Source organism: Montipora capricornis, chromosome 3, assembly GCF_036669925.1.
Source record: "Montipora capricornis isolate CH-2021 chromosome 3, ASM3666992v2, whole genome shotgun sequence".
Lineage (NCBI taxonomy): Eukaryota > Metazoa > Cnidaria > Anthozoa > Scleractinia > Acroporidae > Montipora > Montipora capricornis.
The window spans coordinates 48,621,433-48,639,738 of NC_090885.1; the positions used below are offsets into that span (position 1 = coordinate 48,621,433).

At 39.4% G+C, this 18,306-nt stretch overlaps 4 protein-coding genes across 4 annotated transcripts; 2 read left to right on the forward strand and 2 right to left on the reverse strand.

Annotated features, from left to right (window-relative positions):
• The first annotated feature begins 1,784 nt into the window (after positions 1-1,784).
• Positions 1,785-7,906, forward strand: LOC138040423 (uncharacterized). Its single transcript, XM_068886155.1, has 3 exons — positions 1,785-1,809; positions 2,721-3,057; positions 7,624-7,906. Exons 1-3 carry the CDS (start codon positions 1,785-1,787, stop codon positions 7,904-7,906), a joined length of 645 nt encoding a protein of 214 aa, XP_068742256.1.
• Positions 3,160-4,806, forward strand: LOC138041847 (uncharacterized). The gene has a single exon (XM_068887517.1). The coding sequence runs from the start codon at positions 3,160-3,162 to the stop codon at positions 4,618-4,620; it is 1,461 nt and encodes a 486-aa protein (XP_068743618.1). The 3' UTR covers positions 4,621-4,806.
• Positions 4,810-7,545, reverse strand: LOC138041850 (uncharacterized). Its single transcript, XM_068887519.1, has 2 exons — positions 5,693-7,545; positions 4,810-5,080 (listed from the first exon to the last, which is right to left on the reverse strand). The coding sequence occupies exons 1-2, from the start codon at positions 7,543-7,545 to the stop codon at positions 4,822-4,824; spliced, it is 2,112 nt and encodes a 703-aa protein (XP_068743620.1). The 3' UTR covers positions 4,810-4,821.
• Positions 7,907-9,060: 1,154 nt separating the features above from the next.
• On the reverse strand, positions 9,061-12,816 carry LOC138040424 (putative nuclease HARBI1). The gene is made up of 5 exons (XM_068886156.1): positions 12,357-12,816; positions 12,071-12,130; positions 11,006-11,100; positions 10,681-10,844; positions 9,061-10,066 (listed from the first exon to the last, which is right to left on the reverse strand). Exons 1-5 carry the CDS (start codon positions 12,814-12,816, stop codon positions 9,703-9,705), a joined length of 1,143 nt encoding a protein of 380 aa, XP_068742257.1. The 3' UTR covers positions 9,061-9,702.
• Positions 12,817-18,306: the final 5,490 nt, after the last annotated feature.

Here is an 18,306-nt window from a genome sequence, read left to right on the forward strand (position 1 = left end):
GACGCACTACGCGACGCGCTACGCTCTACAGAAGTTAGGAAAAGAAAGAGACTGCTCGCAGTCTATGCTGAACAGTGAGCTTTGCGTTTCGCTGACATTATCACGTTCTGAGTATTTTCAATTCTAAATCTTTATAAATCTACACCATCGCCAGGTTTTTCCACCTTTTACATACCTGGAAAGGAAGGTAAGTCTAAATTTTAAACTTACCAGATTTTTCTTCTGACACCTCAAGTGATTCCTTCCCAAAATGTCTGATGAAAACACAACAACGTCAGGCGATGTGCACAGCACCTCCGACAGCTCTCCAAGAATGGAAGATCTACCTAATTTCTCTAACTGAGATCTTGCGTTATCACTAGATAATATAAACAACAACATGGGGATAATGGCTAGTCTTTTAGCTAAATTGTGCGAAAAACCAGTCCCTGACGAACGCCACAGGGCTTAAAGAATCAGTCAACATACACTGTATCCGATAATTCAGACTCCGAGCCTGGACGAAGCAGATGAAACAAATGCTCATGGGAAATCCCCACCAAGGAGACACAGCTTCTCCAAGACTTTGCAAACAGCACTGACGAGGATGACACCACCGGCGACAAAATTCAGCAAGAGCTGGCTGATATTGCTCTAAAACGATGGGGCAAGAAGCTGTCTTCTGACAAAATTAAAAGTTTCTCGGATAAATATAAACAGCCTCCGAACTGTTCTGACATAAAGAGTATAAAAGTCAACTCCGACATATGGAGCCAATTAAGTGCCAAGAAAAAGAAAACCAACTCGAAGATCTCAAATTTGCAGCAGGTTATTTGCAAAATTACTCGTCAATTACTCATTACATCTAGCACCCATTGAATTACTCTCTTTCCAAAGTGACAAGAAACTTTGTGTGGTAGAACATCTTAAGGAATACTTGCAGCATACAAAACAGTTGCGAGAGGAACACTCACAGTTACTGATAAGTTATGTTAAACCATTTAAACCTGTATCCAAAGATACCATTTCTCCATGGGTTAAGCAAATGTTAGAGTCAGCAGGGATCGACATTAACAAATACACTGCTCATAGCAGCAGAGCTGCATCAACATCCAGCTGTAAGGCCAAAGGTCTTAGCCTAGCAGTGATTACAGTGGAACTCCGTTAATACGACCACCAACAGGCCATGAAAATTTGGTCGTATTAACAGGGTGGTCATATTAACGGGGTAGGGTCAGATTTCACGAGCATTCTATTTTAAGTGGCATCTTGACAGATATACATGACAATTAAAGTAATTGTATACATGATTATACAACATTAATCACTGAAAGATAAACATAACTGTATTAAAAACGTGAACAGAGCTGGACCGGTCGAGTTGGCTTTACACCTATCTCGAGACAAAGTCCCTGCTTTGTATTAAATGTGTGAGTACTGTACTGTAAATTTTGTCTATTGTCTTTCAAGGTCACGATTTTGAAAAAAAATTAGAAACTTTTGTCTGGCTTGTCCTGCGTTGCAACCAATCCCTCTGGGCATTAGAGATGCCTGGCGTAATTGTCGAAAAAACTATCCTCCCAATTGTCTGGAAGTTCTTGGGTGCTTACCATATACCCTGAAAAACCGGAAATTCCGGTTGGAAAATGAAATGGTACGTCCCCTTCCGTTCGGAATGTTCCGGAAAAAGTGGGCGGTCGTTTTAGGCGATCCACTTTTCCCGCTCTTTTCGGTTTTCCCGGTTGGTGTACGTACCATTTCAACTTCCCGCTCTTTTGAAGAGTTTTCACGCAAGACAAAACAAAATGGCGGAAGATGAGGGAAACGAAGGTGAGTTTGAAAACTGCTAAATAACATCTTTGAAGTAGATATTAGTGAGAATTAGTTTGATTCCCCTTTAATCTAAGTATTGGTAGGAGTGAAGTCTATCCTTTGGTCTGAAAATCATAAAATGTTCACTGTTTTTAGAGTTTTCGCATCTCGCCATCGGGGCACTAAAATTTTCCCTCAATCCTGTCGGTTTTTATCGACCGATCCCGATCCCGTGGTTCCGCAGTCTATCATTTTCGCTGAATTCAATTAATAGCAAGTTATTGAGACTGTTAAGCTAAAGCCAAATGTGCATTACTACAGGCAAGAAGGGGTAAAATATGAGCCGAACTCAGTTATCGGACCGCGAGAAGTGAAATATAAAACTAAGCTTAAGCTTATAAGCTAATATTTCTGCATGGATTCTGCAAGTGCAAAACAACCTTAGGCTTGTAGGCTTTAACGCCTGTTACTTTAATTTCGAACTTTGCTCTTGATAAATGATTCGACTCTTTATCTGGAACGATGTTTCGTCAGAATGTTTTGAAGAAAATTACTCTTTGCAAAAAAAAATTTGTATTAAGCTTTAAATAGCTAATCATCACCCTGTGAGCAGAGCCTTTCTCCCGATAAACTTGAATTTTTCTTCCCAATTCTCAGCCGCAGTAAAGTGTAAAGAGGCTCTGCTCGTAGGGCTAGACATTTTTTTCACCAATAAATGTATTTTAGAGCAGTATACTGCTACAGTGAATGCATAAATTCAACAAGTTAAGCTCATATATTACAACTAAAGAAATGTCTTGGTGTTGACTAAAATTACCGTCATTTATGTAATAAATGAAAAATTTTCATTTCAATGCAAATGACAGACAGATCATAAGTAACCTAACAATTTAACCTGTTGCTTAACTTTTCTTCTTCAAAAAAAATAGGTTCAACATCATCATCAAATGATCTCAATTTGGACAGATGGGAAGACAGACACATTAATCTTCTTCTATGTTGCTGGAAAGATCATAAAGGATTATTTGGCAATGGTAAAACAACCAAAAAAGAGGTGTTTCAAAAAATTGCAACAAGTTTCAACTCAAAGTCAGATCTCAGAGTATCTGCAGATCAGTGTGCAAGAAAGTGGGCCAAGCTGGAAGCAAAACTCAAAGAAGTCACAGATCATAACAACAAAAGTGGAAATAACCACAAGAAGTGGAAGTACTACTCTGAGATGGCTGATTGCATTGGCATGAATGCAGCTGTAAGGCCTACCTATAGATCGTTTTCACTCACGTGACCAAAAGCCTAGTAACGGTCGCTACGCCGCCATATTGGTGGAGTAAAACTGTAAACAAACCGAGTCGCGTCTTCACTGTGAAGATGGTTTTTTGCATGATAGTTGCCTGTGGAAGCGAAAGCGTTCCAGGTAAAGATCTTCATTTTGCTCGAGTCCCATCAGTAGTCACAAACCAAGGAGAAGAAGCGGAAAAATTATCCTTTGAACGGCGATCGCGTTGGATTTCAGCAATAAGTCGGTCTGATTTGACCGAAAAGATTCTCGCAAATGATCGTGTATGCAGCCGCCATTTCGTCTCAGGAAGAGCAGCAAAAAGTTGGGACAAATACAACGTTGACTGGGTGCCGACTTTAAACCTGGGCCATAAAAAGAGTGTGGAGAGAGGAAACATCGAACAAGCATCACAAAGAGGACAGAGAGCTAATGAGAAAGAAAGGAAGCGAAAGGAGCAAGAAGAGAGGGAACGCGTGCTTGCAGAGGAGATCGCAGCAAAGAAACTTAAGTTGAATGAACCGGGTGAACAGATTTCAGATATTTCCTTTGCCGAAGAACCTCCAACGTGTGTCGATTCCAGTACACAAACGGAGGAGTTTGACTATCTAGTAGCTCGAGCGCCACCGCAGCGACCATTTCGCGAAGATGAATTTTGGAACGACGACAAGAAAGTAAATTTTTATACCGGATTACCTTCGCTTGGCACGTTAAAAGCTGTTTTCCTTCGACTTAATCCCTTCATTGCTCGAAAGGCCCAACATATTACTCGTTTTCAAGAATTTGTCATGACCTTGATGAAGCTTAGACTAAATATGCCTTTGGAAGATCTCGCTTACCGATTTAATGTCTCGGTTTCTACGGTGTCAAGAACATTCCAGGCGTGGATGGTCGTGATGGACGTAAGGCTGTGGCCTTTAATTAAGTGGCCAGAACGTGAGGAATTGTGGCGAACCATGCCTCAATGCTTTCAGTACTCGTTCGGGAAGAAGACTACAGTAATCATCGATTGTTTTGAAGTGTTTATTGACAGACCTTCAAACCTAATGGCACGTGCACAAACATTCTCAAACTACAAACATCACAACACTGTGAAGGTCTTGATAGGCATAACTCCACAGGCAACAATTTCATTTGTCTCTAAAGCTTGGGGAGGGAGAACGTCTGACAAGTATTTGACAGATAATTGTGGCATACTAGACAAGTTGTTACCAGGCGACCTTGTCCTGGCAGATCGGGGGTTTACCATTCAAGAATCCCTTATGTTTAGGCATGCACAGTTGGCAATTCCTGCCTTCACTCGTGGTAAAGAACAACTGGACCCAGTGGATGTGGAAGAAACCAGGGGCATAGCTAATGTGCGAATACATGTGGAACGGGTCATTGGTCTTCTGCGAAGGAAGTATACTATTTTAAGTGGAACTCTTCCGATTGATTTTTTGATGTGTAACCCTAATGGAACACAAGAAGCATCGACTCCTATGATTGACAGGATTATCAATGTCTGCTCTGCCTTAGTAAACCTTTGCCCTGGAATTGTTCCATTTGATTGAAATAATAACACCAGGGCTTTGTTGTTTAGAGATGATTAATGTCAGGGTTTTCAATTTGGATTTTAAAACACAATATTATTTTGGAGCCAAATAAAGACAAAAGTATATATTTCGCAGATCAGCTGAATCAGTGATAGCTTAACCCTGCTCTAAACAGACTGACCTGGAATGTTATTATGAACCCTGAGTATATATTATTAGTTAAATGGTTGGAAAAAGCTGCATAGCACGGGCTTTGAAACAATTAAGCAAGTGGGGGCGCATCATTGGTATATTAAAACGTACTTGCGATGGGTTTTGCCCATACACAAGACATGTGGCGAATGCTATTGCAAACACCCCACAGTCACTCGTATTTAGTTGCTGCTGAACAGGCAGCTGGTTGATTCCCTTGTAACTGGGGCCAAGTAAGCTTTTAACCAAGTCCACAATTTCTTGCGATGGTACAGGATTGGACAGACTGTCCAGTAGATTAACGTAGCCCGAGGCACAGTTGATGGAACTAACACATACCCAGTGGTTGTTGTTAACATGGAGAATCTGTACAAAGTAAGAAGTTTCAATATTAAACTGCCCTACAGGACCAAGTGTTGGTCTCTGAAATCCACTAATGTTTTTGTTGATATTTGCTAAGAGAATTTGAGCCTCATGTATGATAGCACAATCAAGCCATCCTGTAGGTGATGAAATTAGGCTGAACTCGTTATCACCAAGGCTCATCAGAGATTTGTACTTCTCAGTTGGTGTGGACAAAGTTTGAATAAAAGTCACATCACCATCATCATCATCATCATCATCTTTATGTGGGCGTCTCACTTTCACCTTTTTGCGGCAAGATGGACAGATCCATGTAGTCTGCCTATTGTTAGGCATCCTCTTGTAATTTAGGCAGTTAAGGTGAAAATACCTGCCATTCTCGCATGATTTATTATGGCAGTGTAGCAGTTTTTCAGATTCACTGGGTTTTGATTTACACACGCAGATGAAGTCGTAGCTCATTGCTGGGTTAGGGACATTGGGATCCTTTTTTTCCTTTGATTCTTTCATTTTGGCTTTCCTTAATTTCTTGAACTCAGGTAAGTTTCTGCAGTGGGGGCAGTACCAAGTTTTTGGAATGCTGTCAATCTTGAGACACGATAAATGAAAAGAAACAATAGGACATTTGGAATTACAGCAAAGGACACCTTTTTCAGTAGTGTTCTTTCTGCAATAGCAAATGCCGCCTGGTTCTGGTTGTTTATCAGTTTGGACTTGAGCCATAAAGTGCTTCCTAGTGTACCATTTACCAAGCACTTCAGGCAGAATGCATGTTCTCCAAAATTTGGTGAGCTTGGGCAAAACAGAATTCCAGTGTTGTTCATCAGGCAGAATTCGCTGGTGAAAAAATTTGGTGGCACCACACTCATCGAAAGCACACACAACAAAGTCACAGTACTTTCTTTCCACAGTAAAAAGCTGCTGTTGTGTTTGGTAGAAATACTCGTGTTCTTTTTTAAGCCAAAAATTACCAGCACTGTCTTTTCTCAAACATGACGAACTTTTAGAAACATAGCTTTCAAAGTCACAATTGTCAATGCAAAAAGGACACTTAACCTCTCCACACCCTTCTCCACAACAGTCACAAGAACAGAGAAAGTCTGGGGTAGCATGTAGCCAAGGGTATTCTTTGTTGATGAACATGCCACACTTTACTATTTTGAAATTTTTGTGTTTCTCCTTCATAACATGTTCATAAGCACTGATTGCTAGTCCCTCATGTTTACACCCATGCATTATTGCTTTAGAAAATACTTTGTTTAATTCAGGATAACAAACTGATTGAATTAGAGACTGTGAAGGTAATGCTGGATTTGTGTGCGAGGCTACTTTGCTTTGAGACGCTCCAATCCTTCCCGCTCGGTGTTTGTAAAAGTTAGCTCCCTCTGATTGGCTTCTTGTGTCTTCCTCAATCTGCAGTCTTTGTTCCTCGGAAAGTTCGATTTCTTTTTCCAAACAAACCTGCAGGAGTTCGGGATATTCAAGATCTTGATACTTATGATCTGACAAATCCTGAACAGTCGGAATTTCGCGGCTTTTTAGCACAAAGCTCTCGGCGAATGGAGGGACTAGACTGAGGGCTATGGGCTTGAATTTACAATTGTTCAGTTCAGCGTAGAAAGAATTCATCTCCTCTTCCGACGGAGCTGGCACACCTCTTGACTCAATTTTTGGCTCCTCTGCCAGGTTATCGCCCTGCGATATGTCGAAAACCCTATCTAAGGTTGCATCCAAGTCAGTTTTCATTTTCTTTGCTGACGTAAAATTGATATCGCGAACTCTTGCGTACTCGACTTCCTTTACATACGAAGGTAAAATCCACGAACACTTCACTTGCGTGCATGACATTTTTCCATTTATTTTTGTCCATGCCTCGAGGTAAAAGAGTACGCTAGCTACATGGGAGCAGGATTCCCCAAGACCAGCCTTACAGCCACAGCAATGCGCAGAAATAATAGTTCCTTGCTTTTCGGTAATAATCCACACTGGAATCAACGACTCATTCATTCTCTGCGAATGTCTTACCTTCGCTAGAACTACAAAGTTATCCTTGACTATGTGGCCCTGAACACTTGAAATAAATCCAGATACCATCTGGTTGTACGCTTGAAGGCTTCGAAATGCTTTAAATTGCTGTTTTGTGTAGTAACTTGTCTCTAAGACAAGGTAAAAAAGTAGATCCGTCGATTCCACCGGAGGTAAACAATCGGGTTGGAAGTTCTTGCCCTCGATTAACACAGGATCGATCCCAATCGGTGATATTTTTTCGAGGTAACGTTTCTTGACCTTTGGCTCTAACTTATTAGCATAATCTGAAAGAGGTATGCAAGCTTTTTCACTCATATTTTCGCTTGACTTCACTTCATTCTCTTGAGTATCGAGTGCCATTTTAAAATTCCGCGGGAAAAGTACTCCACCAATATGGCGACCGGAAGTTATGTGACGTCACGTGAAAACGATCTATACCCTTGAATCCTCATCTTGTGTGATGTCAAATGAAGGTGAGGAAAGTGATAGCTCTGTTGATGGTGATTACTCTGCTGAAACACCCCAAAAGAAGACCCCCAGAAAAAGACCAGCAAAGAAACGCAAAAGCAGGTCGTCTGCTTCTGAGATGCTCACATTCCTCCAGGAATATCAAGAGAAAAAAGAAGAAGCAGAAAACAAAAAAGTTAAGATGATGGAAGAAATGAATGAGGAAAAAAAATTGTTTTGGGCAAATTTACTTCAAGTGTTGAAAAACAAATGAGATGGTTTCATTTTCATTTGTATTTATTTATTTACACATTTATGTGATAATAAGTTAAAATGTACACTTGCTGGACAATTATATTTACAGTACTTACAGTTTGTGCAATGAGCTTCAACTTCTTGGAGTTATTACCATATAGGTAAATTATGTCGAAATGTTTAATTTGCAGAATTTAATGTTCTTTACAATAATATTAGCCATTCCATTTCCTCCATTCATGTAAGTTGAACTATATTTTGGCATGCTCACATACTCTTATTCTTAATTATCTATACTTGAAATGTAATTGAGTTTGGATTTTAAAAACTATTTTCCAGCACATGTATTTACTTTGCCCAAAAACAACCATAATAAAATAGATTGCCCTAAAGCATACTTTAGGGATGTGGCCAAATTTAAGGCTTTGATACAACTATTTCATCAAGCTAGTATCCCAGAATTATGGCTCAAGTAAAGGCATAGTCCTCAGCTATGTTGTAGCCTTGCCTTCTTCTACATTGATTTATTTTGAACACTGCAACATACATTACTTTAAAGCATGACATGTAATATTAATCTCAAATGTTGTACTCATTATTTCAGTGATCTTTAAAAATAACCCACACTTGGCAAACAAATACACAACTTTGACAATAAATTGTTGATTCTCCTAACTTTTCATACTTATTTGCTTTTTTTTCCTTTGCATGATTAAATGCCATGTCCGCAGAGAATAAAGAATTCCCAGGTCCCTGCCCAAGTTTATCAAATATAGTTGTCAATAGATAACCAAGCATTTTAACTGACACCTCAAGTATGTTGGATCTGGCCACACACTGACTTGTTAGTTACTGCTTAGTGATATGCTGCTATTCTGGTGTTCCTGGTTTAGTACAGGTTCAAAAAACTTGATTTGATCACAGTAAAAAAATTTTGCTTTCATTAGTAGCATAGTTGATTGCATCAATGTCGACCCCAGCATGCGCTTAAACTATGTCTTGCATGATGCGCAGAAAGTGTGCGCACTAACAAAAGTAGGCACCGTCCTTAACTCATGTTCAGGACAACCCAAGGGGTACTCAGGATTTCAAGACAGGGATGATCAAATGGGTGCAAAATTCAAGGCCCAAAAATTTACCCCTGGGCTTCCAGCAAAAACCAAAAAATCACTAGACCAAAAAATGAATTCCCCAAAATTCCTATGCCAAATTTCTGACCCTTAGTGATGTACAAGAAACACACCGGCAGCTTTTTCGAAAGGTTGTCCGAAAAATCTCAATCTCAATCTGGGATATGATCAATACACTCAGTTCATGACACTGAATCTGTTGAACCTACTTTTTTTGCTTTCTTTTCGCACTCCCAGACATATGTATAAGTTTATGACGTCTTGCGCCAGATTTTCAGGTTTCCCTAAAATGCTCAAGTAGAGAAACAGTGAACTTAAAAGTACCCAAAATACACTTTAGGATTCTCACTTTTTGTTTTTGGACAACCTTTCTCAACATAGCTGGAACCTGTTTCATTAATGCCAACAGTAATTTAAAGCAATGCCACTGTAAACAATAAACATCAGGAGGAAATATATTTTGCTGGTAAGACACTGTCACAATTCTTTAGATTGTTTTGAATGGCCAAAAAATCTCTTCTTATATCAAGCCACCCCCAAAAATACTTGCCTAATTTTCCTACAAAAAGAATCTCAGAACTGAAAATTTCAAAGACCTTCAAATATTTTCTGATCATCCCCATTTCTTGAAATCCCAAGTAACCCCCATAAGCAGGACAAACACTCTCTCTGTCTCAATTCTTAATTAACCACTGATAATGTTTGATAGATGTTGACGCTTTAGCTCAGCTGTTCTGTCCCGGCAGTTGCCATCATGGACATTATCATCATTGTCATCATCATCATCATCATCATCATCATCATCCAGGAAATAACTTTCATCAAAATCATCATGAATAAGAGTGACATTATGCAAGACACAGGCTCCCATTACTATCTTAGTCATAAGCTTTACGCTTAAATGGTTCAAATGGCCCAGTTTTCTCCATCTCCCCTTCAAAAGACTAATTGCACGCTCTACAATCTGTCTGGATGATGACAAGGTATTGTTGAAACGGAGCTGATTTGGTTGTAAGTGACCGTTATTCCTGAAAGGAGTCATGAGCCATCTGTAAAATAGAGAAACAAACATAAAAATATCAGAAAATCATCTTTTCTTAAATTATAAATAAATATATAAATAAATAAATCGACTTTGTTTAACGAGGGTAGCACATAACAGTACAAATAACTAACAAACCCATGGCCCTCGAATTCCCGATCGATTTGGAATTTAGAAATGTTGATTTTTGAGGAGGGAGGAAAACCGGAGAACCCGGAGAAAAACCCTCGGAGCAAGGGCGAGAACCAACAACAAACTCAACCCACATATGACGCCGGGAATCGAACCCGGGACACATTGTTGGGAGGCAAACACTCTCACCACTGCGCCACCCCTGTTCCCCTCCTCCCCTTATATACTTACTGCCCCCAAAAAGGTAATATGCTAATCTTGTAATGAATACTGCACTGAATATTAAGGGATGGCAATTAATGCAGTTGACTAACAGTTTGAATAATACTATAAATCCACCCAGAAATAATTACACGTAATATAAGGGGTAAAGCAAAATAATTGATGAATTCAAATGTGAAGAGTACAAAATTGAGAATTGCTCTATACAACTGAATATATAAACATATATTTGCTCATAACAAAAAGATATTTGTTCAACATCAATACCTCATAAGTGGGTAGCCCCCATCCCCAATGATGTGGTAATCTGCGGGAAACTTGTTTCCAGAAGTGGCAAAAAGAGAAGAGTTTCTGAGAACTCTGGAATCATGGACAGATCCAGGCCAACCTGCCAATACATCTGTGAGGACCATGTTATTATCACAAACAATCTATATGTAAGCAAAGCATTAATTAGTAATTGCAACATGAAAGAAATTACCATCTGACACAAAAAACGAGTGTGACTAGTACTTGGTTAAAGAAAAAGGACTGATCAATTCCTTTTTCTTCACTGATCTATAAAGCTAGTTAATGGTATGAGAATATTTACCTGCAATTGTAAAGCATAAAACTTTTTCCTACAAATGTATGACTCTGAGTCTACACCGGGTGCCTTGATCTTTATGAAGGTCCCGTCTATGGCACCTTAACATGAAAGTATAAATTAAGAACATGTCATTATTTGCCAAAATTTTGATTTTCAAACCACTTTCACTCCAGAACTTATTAGACTAACCCCTTTTTAAACCTTTACTTTCTCAAGCTAACCAAAAATGAGCAACAAGACAGTTTACTTAAATGAGCGCTAATTCCATCTTCCATTAATCTACATCTAATCCCTTGCACTGTAGATTATTGAAGGCCACCAGTGTTCCCCCTTTTCAATGTTACACAAAACCGAAGCAAGCCTTGCAGAGAAATCCAACATTGTTTCACACGAAGGGGTAACAATGAACAGGGGCAGGGTGAGAACAATGCTGTAGCCCATTGAAGCAAGAAACTAAAATTTCAGGCTCACAAAGGTATAAAACTGTTTATTATATAAACACCAGTGAGATACCATGTGAGCTTTCCCGTGAAAACTTCTTATATCTTCACACGTGAAGATAACATGTTATCTTCACATGTGAAGAGATCACCGTCGTTATGGTTACATAATAAATCGCGCCTTTGAAAGCAGCGCCTGCCCGCTTATGGGTATGAATTTTATCTTCTCGTGGTCAACTCGATATCTCACTCGTTCGCTGCGCTCACTCGTGAGATATCGAGTTGACCACTCAAAGATAAAATTCATATCCACACACGGGCATGTAATATCCTCTATGTACTACACATAGTTTGACATATACATTGTTAAGACTCAGGAACCTGCAAGATATACCAGGACCAGATTTTAACAACGATATGCATAGCTGGATGTAGACTGTTTCAGTATGTCACCCAGCTGAAATTAAAGTAAATTTGCCTCCAATCTCATCACTGAATTTAATTCACGAGGACATAGTAATTGGCTTCAGCCTACACTGACCCACCTCCATGGTAAAGAGATAAAAAATGTCGTACATTGTAGAGCAATATTGAAGGAACTTTCTAAGTTTTCACCAATAACACCTACCAATTGTTCCAGGCATTCCTCCATCTTCAAAACTCTGTGAGATTTCTCTCATTTCCGCGACTGCAAAATACCCCAAAATGAACATTAAAGTTTTAAATAATTTCCATATACACATGTGGTTCTTTTATATATTGAAGAAAAAATATGTAATGAATTTTACTTTTTAATTATTCAAGCAACACTGATTACATTATAACATGTTTCAGTTATTACCGCTGTCGAAAACAGGTTTGTTTACAGCTTTATTATGACTAACAAAAACATGGAGAAAAAAAGATAGTCTCACCATTAGGCCACTTTAGATAGCGTGGAAGAATTGACAGGATGGCAGTATTTACTTTTCTCAGCACTCTACCGCAACTACTCATAGTGACATCGAAGCGATCGGCCACTTGTCTTGAAGTCTCGCTACCATTAGCCAGCATCCACAAATAAATCAAACTTTGTTTCTCTGGAGGAATTGGGGTCCTTCCGAACCGGTTTAAACCCACATTAAGGTAGCCAGAGGCAACAATTTCTCGCGTGAGCAGCTCACAGGTGTTACGAGTCAGCCGAAAGTGACTTTTAAATTCGTCCCCAAAATACGATGGTACAGTTTCTTCGAAGTAGCCTTGGATTCTACTGAGGCTTCGTCGCATAACTGTAGAACCCACAGCAAGGACAAAAGTGTCGTCGTCGGACTCTATCAAGTCATGACAGTCCTCGTCGTCGTCCAAAACAGCCAACAAAAACCCGTGTAGCGCCATTTTTAATTGTTTTTAATTAGCAACTTGTTGTCATAGTGACAGAGAATCAACCGCTACAATACCGTATCGGGGGCTCAAATTTCCGTTTGGCATATGGTTGATGGTTCAGGACCCGTTTTTCCCGTTCTTTCCGGATGGAAATTCGCTTACCATTAAAAGGGAATTTTTCATCCGGATGGTTTCAGGTAAATGGTAAGCACCCCTTGACAAATTGGTGGGTCAAAGCAGCCATTTACCGTTTCTTTAATCGAGACCACGTTTTTCCCACTTCTTTCTTTTGCTAGGTCTTCGACAATGTTTATGTCACTATCAAGTTCGGCAAAAGGGTTGAAGTCGCTGTCAGCCGCTTCTGCTGCATTTGTTTCTCCTTCACAATTTAAAACCCCTGCCTTAATAAAACATTTAACAACTGTTGATTTTGGAACATCATTCCATGCCATAGCAGTCCATCTTATTGCCTGCAGAACATTTACAGACTTGCAAACTTCAGATGCAGTGCTACAATCATCCACTTTATTGACCACATGTGTCAATAGGCGCTTATATTATCCTACGGTCGAGAGGCTGCAAACGAGATGTGGTGTTTTTAGGCAAAAAGACGATTTTTATCTGCTAGAACTTGTCATTAAGATCTTTGGGATGACATGGCGCATTATCCATGAGGAGAACTATTGTACGTTTTTCTCTTCTTAATCGAGCATTCAGTTTTCTTAGAATTTCAGTAAGGATGTCACTTTCCATCCAGGCTTTGGGTTGACTGAAGTACTCGCATGGAAGTGTCGCTCTATCCGAGACTCCCCTAAAGCATCGAGGATTGGCTGACTTGCCAATAATGATGGGCTTCTCTTTGTCCACACTCGCATTCACGAAGAAAGGGCAAGTTAGTCTCTCCTTTGATCTCTTTCCTCCTGTGCAATTACCAGACGCTTGTGACAGAGACTAGTTTGGCAAAGCTCTAAAAAACTGCCCAGTCTCATCCATGTTCCATATGTTCTCTGGCGCATATCCTTGTAAGAGTTCTGGAAGTCTTTCCTTCCAGGAATCGACTGTTTCTTCATGGACATCTCCTGCTTCTCCAGAAATGAATTTAGCCTTAATCCCGTTTCTGCTTTTGAAGCAATCAAGCCATCCGTTGGAAGCTTTAAATTCGTCTTGTCAGATGTCTAAACCCTGAGCGATTTGCATGGCCTTTTTCTTGTAACATGGGCCCAGTGATAGGCATGTTTTTGCTTCTCGCCTTCCTAAACCAGTCCAGTAATCTGTTGTCAATTTCCTCATTTGTTGCTCCTCTTGGTCGTTTTGTGTTACTGCTCGAATTAGCCTCAAACACCTTCAGGATCTCTTCCTTCTTTAGTAAAATACTCTGAATTTGGGTTTTCCCACAATGAAATTTGCCCGCAAGTTTTCTTGCAATCTCTTGAGGATTAGCTTGGCTATATTTAATAACTTCAAAACGTGTTTTTAAATCAAGCTCTTGTCGCTTCTGTTTGCCAGTAACTGACATGGCGAAGCACTGTTTTTTTCGCTTGTAGTGCACGCTGTACTATCTCTCTGTAACTGAAATGTGACTGTGAATGGTACTGCAGTGCAGCCTAGGTGTCAACACCGGATATACCCCCACCCAAAACCAGAGCATAAAAAAGCTTTGTTTATACAACACCACACTTTAAATATACGTGTTTCTCAAATTCACACTGCACTGACACTTACGGCAAACAAACGTGCGGCCGAGAGTTCTACTTTCTCGTGTGTTTTGTCTAATTTAAAAGAACTCGAAGTTCCATCTTGGATTAGGGGATATCATGCGTACAAAGATTCTTGGGAGATAGAGATTGGGGAAGTCCTCGAGTTACAGCATGAGCCTAAAAATCTTCAAGACAAGAATGCAAACGCTGTTATTAGAGATGAAGAAGTAGTGAGACATCAGTCATGGATGTGCCCCTTTTCAAGCAATTTGTTCTCTGGAGAGGAGAAAGGAAACTTTTCATAGGCGAAGAGGATCTCCAGACAAACACAATGGAAAGAAGAAGACAAAGTCAACATGTAAATGTGCGATCAGCGCTTTAAACTTTCCCATGCCTCACTGGAGGTGTTCTGAAATCGATAGTACTGAATTGTTAACCCGAATTGTGAAAGGGGATTACGATATTTTCAGAAATAGGACTGTTAATAGAAAAGATATAACGACAACATGAGCCATACAATAACAAACATGTATGTCATTAACCCATTGACATCTGAGGTTGCCGCGTGTGACGGTAATTGATTATCCGGCCTGACGTATGTTAATTACGGTGATATACGAGCTTTAAAAATAAACCATATGCGCAATAAATGTACACAAGATATTGAGTTATAGAATTAAGTTCAACGGAAGAAGAAACAGTGAACTTCCACATGATGTAAAAAGTGATTGAAAACACGTCCTGATGATCAAATGAAAATGTAAACGTAGAATTTTCGAAGCAGCGCGTGTTAAGCTGTCGAGAAAGTTGTTTATCATTAACTAACAAAATGCTTGAAAAAAATCTGTTACAACTCAAAATATGCCTTGTGCAATTTACAGTTAAGTCTAACGACTCAATGGATAAAAATTGTTCGAAATTTATTCCAATTGCTTTGTTTTCTTGCAGGTAAACGTGCAAAAATTATGCACAAAACAAAATTTCACCACAAGTTATCTGCTTTTCGAAATACACAAAACCGCAAGATTAATTTAGTTAATCACTATCATGTTTCATGAGAGAACAAACAAGGTCAAAATAACAAAAGTGCTCTTTCGAAAACTTTCACTGAAAAATAACTTACACAACACAAGAAAAACAACACAACAGAGAGTTTGCTGGAGGTATTCTCGCATTTGCGGAATATAAACGCACGATTGGATTGATTTATTTGTTGGAGATACTGATCTTCTGAGGTATGCCGAAGACGAAAATTCCTTCGATTACTAATTTATTTTAGGACAAAAAAACTTGTTATTTGCAAAAAATCCATCGGTTGATCAATATAAAGATAAATTCGGGAGCTAATCAATGCCCATTATGACGTAAATTGCTACGAAGGCCTGTAATTGTGTGTGGCTTACTCCATGAAAAAAGGCAATGCGCTCGGGGATTTTAAGAATTTTTGACAGGCATACCTACTTGTTTTGTTTGCCATTAATTCCCATAGATCATCTCCTATAAAAACTTAAAATTCAATTAAACTTAAAACTTAATTCATTACGATTATCTAAAACGAAATAAAGAGCAGTAGCTGCACGAAATCTGGAACTTGAATATTATCGAGCTGATTGATCATTCCAGCGAGCTTGTTGTTTACCATCGGTCGCTTGGTTTTCACCACCTTCTTCGTCACTTTTAAAGCGATCTAAATCAAAATTGTTGTCTCTAGTATCCCCTCCTCTTACAGGAAAACCATAAAAGATCCCTTAGATCCCTAGATCTTCCGAATTCGAAAAGAAAAAACAAGCATGAATATCCTCATCATTTGATGCGTTATCTTGCACATCGGCTGTTGTCTTCGCGTAATTTGATTGCCCGATCGAAAGGGCAAAAACCCAGCCCTTGTGGGGTCTCTTATCAGCTGTCAAAATATGCTCACAAGAAATTAAATGATTGGTCAATTATCCTACTAAATCTCCATAACAACAAAACATATAGATTTTGTAAGGGAGAGTCGGTAGAGGCCTTAGATCAAGCCTCCATGTTTACGGCCGGTTATGGCCGGTTTAGGTAATTCAGGGTTTGTTGCGCGCGGCTGGTTACGGCCAGTTTGGATGCCAATGGGTTAATAAGAACACTGAATAATTACTAGTTTTGTCAATTGACGTTTGGTGACCCTGTGAAGGCAAATACGCACGCGCGCATTATACAAGCCATTTGCACATGCACTGTAGAAAGTCATACAATTTTTCCACGATCACAGCAACAAGGTGCCGCAAATTCAGTAGTAGCCAAAACACCGGGCCGGGGTATTTTTCTTTTTCCAAATTTTTTTCTTTTAATTTTTGTCGTTATTCTCCTGCAGTGTTATTTTCAAGTGTTTGGCATCTTTTCTTCATTTATGGTGGAAATAAGTCAAAAACAATCAGGAACAACCGGCAGTTCTTAGTGTCTCCGACTGAATCGGAGTTTAAAAGTGACAGATGCTGGTCATTCGAAAATAACAGAACAGGAGAATTGAATGACAAAAATTGAAACAAAAAAATTTGGAAAAGGAAAGACACCCCGACCCGCCCCCGCGTTTTGGGTTCTATCCGTAAATTCGGCTTATCTCACTTCCTCCACCGACAAGGAACCGAAAAACTGTAACATTTCTGAAACTCAACCCAGAAAATTTTTGAAATTCAAACCATTTTCGGCCAAAGGGAAAACTTATGTTCGGTTTTCGGAGTTTTGACCAATTCTGTACCGTGAATAATGTGTACGAAGCCAACTTCAGATATGCACTTTTCTTTTCTTACATAACATTGAAAAAAGGTCGGGCATCACTATGGTCTTCACCATGGTTCTAATTTTCATCTTTTTTGATGGATTATGCAAGCCCGGGTTTTAAATTTAAAGTAATAATTATTGTATTATACTGTATTCTATCATAATTTGGTAACTTTTTCCGGTTTTGCCGGAAACACTTTATCTCGAGGATGACTTTACAGGTATGGCCCGTTTTCCATGTGATATCACTGGCCGGTTTGATGCCACTTATTGGAGCATTAAAATAACTTTACAGGTCATGGGGGAAAACGTTCAAGACTTTCAACTGCCCACTCCTCAGGAACTTGATGTGACAACTCTGGTACTTTGTCAACACACACCCGTCCAGCTAAGAAAGCTGCAAGTCCAGTGCTGCTCACTCCTGTGGGAAAACAAAAACCCATCAAGGAAGGCATCAAACCTGTGCTTTTCTTGGCCCACTTTGACGACCAAGAAATTGTAAAGACTCACACGGCACATCTGAGGTTGAAAAGAGAAGATTGTAACGTCAATGACATTGCAAAGCTTGTTAAAGAATACCTTAATATGGTATAAGACTTGGTCATCAATGACTCCTATGGTTTCCACAAGGAGTAAGCCGAAATTGTGATGATTTAGGAACTCTAAAATGCACAGGCCTAAGGTTGCGCATGTAATACCCTTCCTCCTCATGAAGCTTGTATCCAAGTAATACAATCTACCTAGGGACGCTTGCCCAGCTGAAAGCTTGGACCAAAAACACTGCTTTTTCGCTATTCAAACTTTAGTACAGTGCACCGAATAATCATCAAAAAACGAGATTTTTCCATCATTCACTGATGTTCACATTAATTATCAGCGAAATCGACTTCCAAAGTTCAGAGGTTCAAAGCCGAATTCATTCAATAAAATTCAGCCGAAATGTTTGGCTGCAGAATGGTCGAGTGGCCGTGTCTTTATTCAAATATGCATGCACTTACATTACAACCGATGACACTTCATGTTTGTAACACAATCTACCCAGAAATTTGGC